The sequence below is a fragment of the Syngnathus acus genome, chromosome 1 (assembly GCF_901709675.1).
Source record: "Syngnathus acus chromosome 1, fSynAcu1.2, whole genome shotgun sequence".
Lineage (NCBI taxonomy): Eukaryota > Metazoa > Chordata > Actinopteri > Syngnathiformes > Syngnathidae > Syngnathus > Syngnathus acus.
The window spans coordinates 13,553,889-13,568,102 of record NC_051087.1 but is presented as its reverse complement, the minus strand read 5'-3'; the positions used below and the strand labels follow the sequence as shown (position 1 = coordinate 13,568,102).

General features: G+C 40.6%; 1 protein-coding gene across 25 annotated transcripts in view; it reads right to left on the bottom strand.

Moving 5' to 3' along the window:
* Positions 1-14,214, bottom strand: part of rims1b (regulating synaptic membrane exocytosis 1b) — a 70,800-nt gene that overhangs the window by 35,554 nt on the left and 21,032 nt on the right. For 20 of the 25 annotated variants that reach the window (XM_037256477.1, XM_037256266.1, XM_037256277.1 and 17 more), the window contains exons 3-6: positions 8,453-8,464; positions 8,117-8,137; positions 3,352-3,653; positions 828-1,651 (exon numbers count right to left, since the gene is read on the bottom strand). In XM_037256477.1, the coding sequence (XP_037112372.1) occupies positions 828-1,651; positions 3,352-3,653; positions 8,117-8,137; positions 8,453-8,464 (1,159 nt within the window). Of the gene's footprint in view, positions 1-827; positions 1,652-3,351; positions 3,654-4,105; positions 4,751-8,116; positions 8,138-8,452; positions 8,465-14,214 lie in introns of those variants that run through there. The other 5 variants (XM_037256314.1, XM_037256307.1, XM_037256448.1 and 2 more) reach the window with 5 other exon arrangements.

Genomic DNA, 14,214 nt, shown 5'->3' with positions numbered 1-14,214 from the left:
ATATTTTACAGCATGCAACATGCCTTCACTTTAGCTTTTGCATCTGGCAGTTTGTCAAGCATTACATAGCAATAGAAACACTGACCTAATTCCATAAATCTGCTGGCCTAAATCACAGGGTCTCACCAAATAAAGGAACGCGCTCCTTAGAGCATCAGAAAGCACCCCACAGAAGTGTCAATGACACCGCACTGCAATGTGCTGTGTGCAGGATCTATGCATGCAGTTATCCCCCCACCCCTATTATCCAAATGTACTGTGTACGCTATACATGTACATGCCAAGACAAGATACAAAAAATGTTCTGCTGCAAAAAGTTTTCACAATACTTTTTTTTTGTCCCCCCCCCCAAATGGGCAGGTTGCATCAAGAAGGGCATCCAGCATTAAAATTGTGCCCAACAAGTGCGACTCAGTGTGGCGACACCTGATGGGAAAATAGGTCACGAGAATAAAACTTTACTCTGTGTAAAATCATCCCTTTTTGAATAATAATGAACCTTCAAATTCCTTGTCGTGCCACTGGCATACACAATATTTGGGTTATAGGCATAACCTGCTTATGAATATGAAGATTAAGAGAATTCAACAAATGAGGCATTTTTTGTAAAGCGAGATTGCAAGATTACGGATAAGCGTGTGAGCTTGGAAACAGCTGCTTCAACACAACACAGAGTTTTGGTGACTATAAAATGGGTCTAGAAATTGAGGGTTGTTATTATTATTGTAAATAATACAATTATGGAAGGACAAGGATGAAAGTAAATGTCAAATGAATTCTGATCAAATTTTATAAACTAGTACGGAGAGCACATTTGTGTGACTGACCTTTCTCGCTGACGCTTTCCATGTCCACGTCCTCACAGCTGGTGTACTCAGGCGTGGAGCCGCCCTCCTCCTCTGAGCTGCTGATGGACATCTGCCTCTTGTTTACTCCGCGCTTGCTCTTGTATGACCGTGAAGGGGGCGGCCGCAAAGACTCCGACTGTTCTGAACTTTGTGAGTCCTTCCTCAACAAGTTGTCTGCACCTTTGTCTCTTGCTGTGTGTGTTACACCTGGCTCAAAGAAGCCCTTCTTATCTGGAGGCACCGTTCCCCCTGGTTCCCCCACGGTCCTTTCAACAGAGTACGCTCGATAGTTTTCTGATTGAGCATTGCGGCTTCCTCTCCTGGTCAGACGGTTATCAGACACTTGCGCTTCACAGCCTCCTCCTTCACCAGGCCCTAGTCCGACCTCGTTGATTGCAAGATCACTGTGTCTACGTTCGTGGCGGACCTTGGATACCTTGGCATGCATGCGCATCTCCTGTTCCTCTTTTTGTGGCTTCACAGGGTATCGAGCAAGGTTGGGGTCACTACGATAACGGTTCTGGAACTCCTCCTCACGTCGCTGCCGTTCCCTTTGTTCATCATCCTCTGGCCGTCTTCGATTTCTTTCTAATTGACCCAAGTTGTCCTCTCCATCATCATAGTCCTGAGAATGGATCTTTCGCAGCCTGTGACCATCTTGTGGCTGTCTCTCTCGTCGGTCACTGGGGCCAAGCTTCTCATCCAAAGATGACTGAGATGATAACTTTCCAGCAGACCTTCGTCCAGTACCACGCCCCAGGCCTCCTTTACCATTCTGTTCATGGTACGAAACTGGCCTTTTTCTGGATGAAAAATAGATAATTAGATAATACAGTATGGTGCAGTGACATACAAGCATAACACATATGCCTTCCAAGAAACTCATGAGGTTCATGCGGTCGTTGTGTCTTTAAACAGGAATGAACATTTCAAAGGATTGAACACCAAAGCAAAATTCCATTTATCTTGATACTAGAAATGGATGAACAGAGAATTGAAAAATAATGGTGAAGCATCACAATTGGAGTAGAGATACTAGTGATCCAAATCTGAGGTCGTAAAAGGGTGGAGTGCGTTATGTAGGGAAGAGATTCTTCTCCAAGTGGAGGAGTTCAAGTACCTTGGGGTATTCATGAGTGAGAAAAGATAGAAGGAAATTGACAGGCAGATTGGTGCAGGATCTGCAGTGATGCAGACTTTTGTGTCATGCTGAAGGAGCTGAGCCAATAAGGGAATCTCTTGATTTACCAATGGATCTACATTCCCCAACCTCACTACATTCCCCAACCTCACAAGTTATGGGTTGTGACCACAATTGAACAAGATCCCGGATACAAGCAAACAAATTAATTTCCTTGCAAGATGTCCGGGCTCTCCCTTCGAGATAGGGTGAGAAGCTTGATCATCGAAATGGGCTAAGAGTTGACAATAGGAATCAGATGAGTTGGCTTGAGAATCAGGTTAGGATGCCTCATAGACACTTCCTTGATGAGGTTTTCTGGGCATGTCACACTGGGAAAAGGCCGGGTACGACCCAGGACGCTCTGGAGATACAATGTCTTTTGACTGGGCTGGGAATCCCTCAGGATCATCTCTGGAAGGACTGGATGAAACCACCCCAAAACCAGCAACCAGGAGGAGAGGGCAGGACACACAACAATCCACCCACACGCTGTTTCTGCTCGCCCCTTCCCCAAGCCAATACAGCACGTCACAGTGGCCAGCCTCTGTCTCAGCCAGAGGATGAACCAGCAACATACGCCAGGAAGACATGCAGAGATGTTCAACAGGGAGTGCACTAGAGGGCACTCGCAGGGGCATGAGTAGTTGCCCTCACTCCTCCTAGCCAGAGGCTTGACCCCAGGAGCTTTGCCATGAGATGAGTGCAGACTCACCCCTCGCCCTGTTACTATAACCGGCATTAGCCAAGGTCCGATTAGCGGATGTCTGTAAAGATTATCCTGTGGTGTGGAGTGTATTAAAAGTGAGGAGTTTTTCCCCTCAAAAAAGGTATGTAATCCCTAGACCATGCACCAGGCTCCCTCTCACAGATATGGCCATGTATCAGCGACAAGGCTCACGATTGTCAGTGCAGATCATTTGTATGGTGTGCCACTGGTCATAAAACAATAATATTTATTGTTAGATTTAGATTTGCAAGTCTCCCTCTTAATATTTGGTTTGTCTAAAAATCAGTGTTTGTACAACACTTTGAGTGGAAATATAACACATTATTAAGTGATAAGGGAATCTCTCTTTGAATGTTCTGATGTCCCGTTTGAATTCCAGCATTCTATGATGGAGGCCTTCATCAATGGCGCTTGATTTCCCAAACAGATGTCATGTCATTTTTACTTGGACCACAAACAAATTAAGACTAAATCGAGAGTGCCTTTGTTTTTTGTAGCCAAGTCGAGTACCTGTTTCGCTACATTTTACTGTAATTGTTTTGCTTCAAACATAATTTATATATAAAACATATTGTAATAAGAATGCATCTTACTTTTCCCGAGGTGGTACGCTTTGGGAGCGAGTACCAGACATGGTGTCTGGAGCCTTAGAGGAAGTACCACCAGCAGGTCCTTGTGTCCTGTGTGGCAGCTCGGTATTGCTGTTAGTTGTGGAGGATGGAACTTGAGACTTGGAGCGGAGTAGCTTCCTATCCTGTTGGGCCTCACCCACCCTGGATTGGTCATTTAAGGTGAAGCCCAGGTTCCCAGGCCGCACCCCTGACTCTGAAAACCATTCTCCTGATTTGGTGAGAATCTCTTGCTGCTTACGGCACAGGTTGCATACCCACATTACCTGTAGGGGTTCAAAGGACAAATGTGTTTGGCAGGCTTGTTTTAGAGTAAACAATAAACACAATTATTTTCAAACAGTATTGAGTTTTGTTTTGTTTTTTAAAACTAAATTAAATTAAAGCTACCCAATGAAGAGTGAGCTTGGGAAAGAAGACCTCCGTTTTGCTAAGGTCGCTGATATACAACATTGTTTTTGAGCTGTGACTGTAACTCATTTACATAAAGCATTTAATTATGATAATGTCAATACTCGTGATGTAACAAAATGTATCTATCGAGGGCGTCTGTTGGTTTCATTTCACAGATGATTAAAATTGTGTGATCTATGCATTTTTACAGTGATTCAGCCCTGCTGCTGCATCACGTGATGATTGATTGTCATGGACAATGAAAATGATTCAATTTAATTCCTCATCCTCTACGTCAGACCCAGAGACAGCATCACATACTCACATGGAAGCATTGTTACAGGATATCGCCTCACTTCGGAAGCACAAAAGCAGGATTTATCTCCCTCCGTATTTATAATCCAAACGTTCTCAGAAAAAAAAAAAATCCAGAGCATCAAAGAAACAACGTGATCGCTTGTATTCCACAGCAGAATCCATAATTTTAAAACAGGGCGCATCTATTAGATAAATCTGCAACCGGTTTGATGATCGACAGTAGAATGGACTTGGAGCAGTCATCCTAGCAGTTAGCATCAAGCTTGCCGAAGCACATTCATCCTGAATCCTGGGTGGCGCATTTCCAGACAAATCTAAAATAAATCAGCTGGCCACAAGGCCCACGTGAACAAGCCGCCGCCAAGCCACACACACCACAGTCCCCTCTCATGTCTTTCTCCACCTCTTTATGTCAGAAGAGAGGCTGAGGATTAACTGGCCGGTAATCCTTTCAGATCCTCACTATTTTCAAACTCATCATCAGATGACAATGAAAGCTTCCAGTTCTCACTTTTACCTACAGCCCCCGTTTTCACTATGATTCCTTAAGCACAATGACAAAGAATAGAGATTAAACTGAGAGGCACTACATTGTTTTTAAGATAAAAATAAAATATTGTTATAATAAATAACACCACCATATAATGTAAAAAAAAAAGCTTTTTTGGTAGGACAGAGTCACAACATTTTGCTTTTTATTTGTTGAAATTGTAGATTTCCATTCCAAGAATAGCCGAAAAATCAAAAAATGCATTTGACTAGTCGAATCACAGTGTTCTAATTAATGTTTCGTTTGTAGAATATGAATTAAACACGCAAAATCCTCCTGTTTTTAATCCATCTCAGGGAACGGCCATTTGGCCAATTTGTGTCGACTGTCGGCGAATAAAATTAAGTCCGTTTTTGGTCCGGCCCAAACAAGCGGCCTAAAGGACTTTTCTGGTCTGAATCCACCCATACAAAACATGCAGGACCAGAGTTCCCTAGGCACTCGGTCCAATGTTAGGCAAACCTCTGTCCATTTTCCAAGCTTGTTTGAAGACGCATTTTTATTCTTTAGCTTTTGACCCAACATAAGACTGAATTTGTTGTTATTGTTGTAGTGGTGTCAACTTTATATATTCATTATAACTATGTAAGGTATATTAATTTGTGTTTCAATTGACTGTTTTCACTGTCTTTGTAGTTGTATAATTATCTTATTTGTAAAGTGTATATGTAAAGTGCCTTGTTACAGCAGCTGCTGTGAAATGCCCTATAAAATAAAGTTGTATTGTATTGTATTGTATTGTATTGTATTGTATTGTATTGTATTGTATTGTATTGTATTGTATTGTATTGTATTGAGACTCCAAATTGTCCCTAGGTGTGAGTGCGAGACTCCAAATTGTCCCTAGGTGTGAGTGCGAGTGCAAATGGTTGTTTGTCTCTGTGTGCCCTGCGATCGGCTGGCAACCGGTTCAGGGTGTCCCCCGCCTACTGCCCGTTGACGGCTGGGATAGGCTCCAGCACTCCCGCGACCCCCGAGGGGACTAAGCGGTTCAGAAAATGGATGGATGGATGGATGTATTGTATTGAACTGTATTGCATTGCATTGCATTGCATTGCATTGCATTTGGTCAAAATGCATCTGTCTGAATGATTAATGGAATTTCTATTACTAATATCACAGTAAGATACATTACAAATTACTAATCGAAATGTATGCGATTAAAAGGGAGTCATGTGATAAGTATGCAAAAGTAGAGCATCTGGTGCCACCAATTTCTCATCGACGCTACACATTATGAGCTTGAACATGTGAGAGAAAGAGAGGAGCGTGAGAGGGACAGAGAACAGAGAGAGAGAGAGAGAGAGAGAGAGAGAGAGAGAGAGAGAGAGAGAGAGAGAGAGAGAGAGAGAGACATGAAGCAGATATGTATATGAAACATTTCTCAAGGGAGGCCACAGAAAATACCTATTTTACACACGATGTTTGAATTCCTCCTTTTATATTTGTGTTCTAGTAAAGAGACTGGGAAAAATGCCAGGTTTAGGACTGCTAATATAATATTTTTGCTCAGTACTTTTTACAATATCTGTGATGTGTTTTTTTTCTTTTGGCACCCACTTAATGGAGTCACTACAAATTAAAAAAAATTAAAATTCAAAAATTCAAAATAAAACTTCTAAATTGAGGAATTATGGCACGAAAGTTGCCCACACGCCAGCAGAAGGCAGGGAGTGCCCACACACTTGTTATAATAATGAGAGTTCTAAAAACATATTTACAGTATTGTACCTTGTTTTAAAAGAAATTGTTATAATAAAATTGTTTAAAATATATATTTACAGTATGTACACTTGTACCTTGTTATAAAAAAGTTGTTATAATAATAAAAGAGTTCTAAAAACATATTTACAGTATGAATACTTAAGCTACATCTACATGTTACACACATGCACACACACAAACACACGTATCATATTTATATTTATATTCTTTATACATTATTTTCCGTACGTCATTTATACTACGTATTAATATAGTATTTACATGTTTGAAACTATTATTTAATGTTCTAATATGTTCCAACATATGCACTTAGTATATGGTTTAATATACATTCACAGAAAATGTATGTAAGTTAAAAATGAGAGGGTGACACTACTTCGCGGATTTTCACATATTGCGGGTGGTCTTGGAACCAATCATCTGCAATAAACGAGGGATTACTGTGTTACAAATTGGCATGATGTGGATAATATTCCAAAACGTATATGTTGAAAGGGAACAATGTTAAAGCAAACTTGGACTTGATTATTAGTTGCCTCCTGTGGTATAAAAGAGAGTCATTTTACGCTCATTATAGAGTGGATCAGGCTCATTTAGATCAATATCTCAAATAGAGTTATTTGCTATGAAACACTGATAACACTTCCAAAAATATTTTGGGGGTACCCATGGTTTTGTGTATTTGCAGTCATGACTGTTTTAAGAACCAGTGGCTGACTGTTCTCCACTGGGAGGCAGTGCTTCTCTAAAAAGAAGACTGACAGCATTTGTTCATTTCCTGGATGCCATCTGGAGCTAACGTAGAGATGAACAAACACTCACTATAAACAAGCACCAGCAACGGTAGAAAAGTTTGTCAGGAAAACCTTTCAAGCACACGTTATGCTTCAATTTAAAAATGAAATTGGGAGGGATCAGTCTAGAGAAAGCTTATATAAATAAATATTAAATGTTCCTCAACATTCAATTAGTACAGGTTCACAGTGAAGACCAGATACTAAATACAAACTAGATAGCAAGGAGACAAGACAAAATACAACTGGTGAAGGACATTGGGCTTCTGGAACATTAAACTTTAGGCTACAGTGGTCCAACTTAAGTATTGACACTGAGCCAGCCAAGAAATTGAAGAATCTTATTTGAATGTGAAGAAGCGGAACATTTGGGTGCATCTAACTTTGTGCTGGTGCACCAAAGAAAATTACTTGGGTGCACCAGGGCAACCAGTGCAAAACGAGTTATGGTTGTTCTAAAATAGTAACATATACAGTATCTTTAATACACACTGTCCAGTTCAAAGCAGAACTGGTTTCAAAAACAAGCAGGGGAAGCATGCACAGGCATTCATGTATCATAGTCATTTATAACAAAGTTAAGTTACATGCCAACTCAATGTCAATCTCCCAACCCAACATTTGCAACATTTTATAAGAATGTATTTATCAAAATCCCCCTCAAACTTGTCATGCCTGCGGCCATCGGAAGGGTCAGGATTTGTCAGAAGAGTCATTGCCCCTGCAGATATCCTATGTCATTGTTCATGCTCACTTTGTCAGGTGACTGCATTCATTCTCAGAATTAGATCAATGAAGTGGTCCACGACCCGGGGACACCTTGACCATACTTTTTTCTACAAGACATTTGGACTGGACTCTTATCCTTACATCTGCGAATGAATACAGAGCCAAATGTGGAAAGGGGGGGAGGATTCATGCAGCAAATCCATTACCCAGAAAGGCTTACCCTGTCCTTTACTATGATACACTTTGCGGGAGGAGGAGACAGACAATAAACGTAGTATTAGTCATAGGTTAAACTTCTGAGGAGTCTCAACAATGACAAAGCTATGGGGAAACGGTAAAAACCGTACACATTGCAACTCTCCGACACACACATCTCTTCTCCGACACACACATCTCTACTTTTTTTTAACAAGCATTCAACATTGAAGAATAAAAATTCAATTGTGTCCTAGTTTGAATGTATCCCTTTTCTAGATTTAATGTAGCCAATGGCTTCATGTTTCAGTGGCAAAACATTACAGTCACATTACACAGAGAACACAAAAAAGATGCTAACCACTTTGTCCTCCTTTGTGGCATGCAGTCCAGGTTGCAGTGAGAATTGGCAGAAGTGAGTGGGGAAGTGGAGCAAGAGAAACAGAGGAATCCAATAAACATGAAAAGGACAGAGGTTGAATTTGTGATGAAATAGTGGACAGATATGGGGAGAAGAAAGAAAAGTAAGATAGAAAAAGGGGGAGGAAAGGTGTTGCAAAGATTTGTTAATTACATTTTGCAGATTAGAGATCCCTTTACATTTAGTGAAAGACAGATGTAAGTGGGTGGGATGTTTATGAGCACTGACAGGAATGGCTGCAGTGATTTGAGCTTGTCATTGGCCTGGGCAAATAATCAAATTAATAAACTTGAGTTCATTTGTTAGGAGAAATAGTTTTTAGCGATTTTATGATATGACTTCTGTAGTTCTAAGTGTGTCTTGGTTTTGTGTACCACGCCCACTAACAAAATAGCTGCGAATTGAGTGGAACTAGTTCACAGAAGCAATGCAAGTGTTGTCAAATTAATGACTGGAGCAACTATTTCTCAAAAACACCACTAGCAAGTTTGTTTTGAGCGAAAAAACACACATCATAAGCTGAATCGTTTTCATGTCGTTTTCCGTATGACAATAGCCCGGGGGAATGCAATCACGGAGTCAGTGGTGCTGAACATTGCCAAAGACATGGTGTGCATTCATACATTGCAAAAAAACAGTCCAAAAAACTTTGGACCCCGACATATGTACGTATGTGCTTCCAACCGACAACTATTTCAATACATAAACCTTGACAAATAACAAAACATCATGAGCAAAAAAGAATGGCATTAAACTCAACAATTACAACATCTTATGAGTAATAATAATAAAAACAATAAATAAAGTATTACAAAATGAAAGCGTCCATTTATTGCGTGCATCATAGAGGGCAATGGCGTGCTAGGTAATCGTGAGAGCTGGGATTTTTCCCGGAGGGCCACTCCAATGTGTGGGGGTGGGGCCGGACCATCATTTATAGGCTACAACTTAATTAAGTTGTATAAATGTTTTTAATTTAAAAAAAAAGCCAACATATTATGTCTTAGCATCGCAGTTCTCTTTGCCGAGAAGGGACCGCAGATGGGAGGATCCCCCTTCCAGGATGACCAGGCTGCAATGGATGCAGAGTGGGCAACAATGAACACACAATATAAAATAATCCAAAGAAAAAGCAAAATAGATGTCCATAATCAAAATAAAGAGCTGCAGGAAGATGCCATCAGTTGTCATGGCAGTGTCTGCGAGGAGGTAGTCCACCTCGGACATAATGCAACATAAAACCTATTTTAAATGCTACAGTAGCTCACTAACCATCTGAATTACCGTAATTTCCGGACTATAAATCGCGTTTTTTTTCATAGTTTGGGTGGGGTGGCGACTTATACTGAGGAGCGACTTATATGTGAAGTTTTTCACAAATTTTCAAAATTCCAAAAAAAAAAAAAAACGAACCGCGATGTAGCAAGGGATTACTGTAATTTGAATTTCAAGTGACGTCAGTGGACAAAGATTCGATCACGGGATGACGAAGGGCCCCACGTACTACTGGCATCATTAGCGGCTTTGTTTGTAAGTGACACGGAGGACGAAGAGTTTGAAGGATTTAATGATTTGGAGTGACACAGAAGGTTTGAAAAACTATTATGGCTTTTACACACGCCCGGTCCTACTCAACGGAGCTCTCTTACACCTCCGATTGAAGTCGGGGGCCGGCGCTCGGCCGGGTGGCTGTTCGGGTACGGTAGATGGGGCTCGGACATGGCTTTTATGCACGCCCGGTCCTACTCTACGGAGCTCTCTTTCACCTCCGTGGCTGGAAGTCCACGCCGTCGGGGGCCATGTTACGTCAGGCCCGTTCTCAGCTCTTCGTTTGTGTTTATGTCACGTTAGCATACCTATCGTTTAGCCTGTTGTTGCTCGTTCATGTCTGTTCTTGGTGTTGGATTTTGTCGAATAAATTTCCCCCAAAATGCGAGTTGTACTCCGGAGCGACTTATATATGTTTTTTTCCACGTTATTGTGCATTTTATGGCTAATGCGACCTATATTCCGGAGCGACTTTTAGTCCGAAAAATACGGTATGTGTTTTTGTATGATAAACTGTGTGTAATTAAATTAAATTAACAATGTACTAATGAATGGTTTAAAAACTAAAGTTGCCAACCTACTAACTCATTCATTGCATTCTTTTGTAGTATCTGAGCAGCAGCAAAGTTGCAGATACTCGCGCACTCCTTAGGCATACATTGTGAGTGTGAGAAATGTTTCTTATTTTAACTAACTTTTCATTTTCTGTGATGGACACCCACAGTCAGCACATAAATAGTGGAGTTAAGTGATATAGCGGTACTCTATTATCCCTGTGCGCCTCCCATGTGGCTGGTTGGATTTGAAACTCCCAGGCTGAAAAATGGTCCCAGCACACCACTGATAGAGGGTCTTAAAATCCATTACTTTTACATCTATTACCACGCCAGTCTCTTACCTATTGGAGGTGCCGACATCACCTCAATGCCACCCTTGAATCGATTTTTATTTTTTTGCTGGGAACTCCCGCCTGCCCTGACACCAAATTCCATGATCTGGACCCATCACCACATACACAACGAAAGGGTTCATCAACAGTGCACTACGCAGTGTGAAAATGCCTTAAGGTTTTCTGAAGGCACCAGGAAACGCTTGATATTTATTTCTTTACGATTTAATCTTGATTATTGCCAGCACAAAAGACATTGTTTTAAGTGTTCTGTAATACCAAAAAAAAAACTAGAATGAATGGATGTGTAGTAGAGAGAATTACAATTCTTGAGTATTGAACCATCAGTTTTACTGCAGCTTTTTATGACTACATCACAAAACACAAAGGAGGTTATGAATGTTGGGTGCTATATTTGAAGACTTGGATCATGTTTACCATTCACGTACATTTTCAGAAATAGTCGTCAGATAGTCATCGGTTATCGATCGATCGCAGTATCTCTACTAATTATGCATGTCATACACGTGACATTTTTAGCCAGGTTATCCGGTCACATGTTTAATAAATATGGCAGTGCACACAGCATTTTTTAAATTGTTTGTTTAAAATGCACCACATTACTGAAATATTAACTTGTCACTGATGTATGGGAAAAAAATGTAGAGTATCCCTTTGGTTAAGTGGTATTATGCAGAGCTGAAAGGGGTTTTGTCACAAATGGCTTGACTCCATGTGACCGGGTTCAAATGAACGCTTAGATCGTTCAGAAGCAACAAAACTATATTGCTGAAAAGATATGTAGCGATAATTTTTGTTTCTGGTATTTCAAATAGTGAGTTCTCTCCGTCGCCTCACATTTTGACTGTCTTCTCCTCGCCACAATAACTGCAGTCATCTTTATGCACAGCAGCTGCCAATTTGCTCCCACCTTGTAGATGTGTTTTTTAAAGTTAAATCAGCCACCGCAATTCATACCAGGCGTGATAAATCACGCTGTTTATGCAAATTCATTTTATTTACTCCGCCCAGAATGTGCAAAAGAAACTGCACATCTATTTTGCCTGCGTAATTTTGGGTTGTGCCTGGTTGATTGGATTCCACATCTTGGTGTGAGCAATCAAGTTGCATGTTCAAACCTTTAGTTAATCTGGAATCCTATGTACGTATTATCCATACAAATTGTTAAATCTGTTTTTTGTTTTATTCAGGGACTGCATGTGAGACATACATCAATTCACTGGCATGTAATGGATTGTCTGTTATGATAGTAATGTCGAAAACAAATTACCAAGCAAGCCTGCCTACTAAATTTATCTACTAATCTGACCCACCTTCCAGTTCAGTCTACATTTGGTCACAGTGTGAGTCAAGGCTAGCTGGGTTGGTTGATTCCTGAGCAGATTGGGCACCAGCAGGCACAGGGTAACAGTCTCGTGGCCAACTACACCCAGGAGGAATCCTCCCTCTTGGCTTGGAGGAAAGCCCAGAGATTGAATGGAAGAAGTTGGTCTTAAAATAGCACTAACATGTATGCCGTAAGAAATTATGTCCGACTGATTTATCAAGAGTGAAAAGATGCCTTGAATTTGTCTGGAATACTTGATTTGATTGCATACGTGACATAAAGAAAGCTATGGAAACACAAATAACTCTGCGGTTTAATTCTGCTGAGCCATTTCATGATCCGATAATGGCCGTTAACAACGATGAGGCTATTAAGGTCCAGACCTCTGTAATTATTTTCCTTCTTATGTTTAGATTCTGTGTAGAAAAGATGAAAAAATGTGCAATTAATTTGTTCAGACAATAGTTACCGTTTTTTTCCGTGTATAATGCGCCCCCATGTATAATACGCACCCTAAAAATGGCATGTTGATGCTGGAAAAAAGCCTGTACCCATGTATAATACGCACCCAATTATTTATTTATTTATTTATTTATTTATTTTTTTAAGTCCCAATGATCGTCACACACGCAGGGAGGCAATGGGTCCCATTTTTATAGTCTTTGGTATGGTCTTAACTAGGCTGGATGTATTTTGTTTTGTTGGCGTTGATTTCTCCGACGGCCCATAAAGGCACCACCGCGATCAGATGAAAAGAGAGGAAAGTGACGTGCGGACATGTGAAAAACGCGGCTCTGTATGGGAGAGACGTTGAAGAGGAATAAAAACACCCTTGGAAACCAAAACTTGCCCCTCGTCGTGACTCGGAGCCGCAACAAATGTTTCGGATTTGTGTAGGGTACATTGTGACAGCAAACGAGCAGGTGATCGAGCAAGCGTCTGATACGAGAGCATTGCGTTCGTATGGAGCGTGTTTGAAGTGAACAGCAGAGACGAAAGGAACAAGGCAAAGTGTTGTGAAATAAATATTACCTGTAATACGCATTTTGTTATTTGCTGATTGTATTAAACTATCACATTCATTGTCAGTCAAGAAGAGAAGAGGACTATTATCCCTTCTTTGACGAAATGACCAGAGCACAGTACAAACACACTATTGTCGGTCAGTCCTGTTGTTGGTTTTGTTGTACCATGATTTTCTTAAAAAAAAAAAGAAATGTTTTTTTAAAAAAAATTAAAAGAAATTTGTACCCATGTATAATGCGCACCCCAGATTTTAGGACAATAAATTAGTTAAATTTTGCGCATTATACACGGAAAAAAACGGTATTATATATTCAGTAGGTGACAATTTAATACCTACCTCAGTCTATAACATACTATATTATACAACAACGGAACATTTTCGCGTGGGACGATTCCGTTCTGTTTTATTGAATGGGATTATGATTCAATTGGATATGTTACGGCTGTAGTTTTTGTCACGTACAACAACGGCAAACCGACTTATACAAATGGTACATACTTAGTGTGTAGCTCCTGTTAAAGGTCAGATTGCAAAGATTTTTTAGGGTCTGTTAAATTCACATTCTCATTGCTAATATTTTTTGTAATACTCACCAATTCTGATCCTCGGTGTACAGTGTCCTGTATGTTATGTATGTCTCATTGCTGCCACGCAGCTAATTCAAATTCAAAATCGTTATCCATTATCTTTGAATCAGGTATGTTGCAGCAGTATAAAACATGCAGGGCGCTGGACCCTGGGGACCAGGATTGATGACCGGTGACGTTTGAGTAGAGCACGGGCATGATACATGCTCAATAAAGTATGTTTAATGGCGAGCAACGTTTTGGAATTCGAGGAGCAGGACTATTTTGACACTCAACAGTCCACAGAAGTGGGTGTTGTGAGAC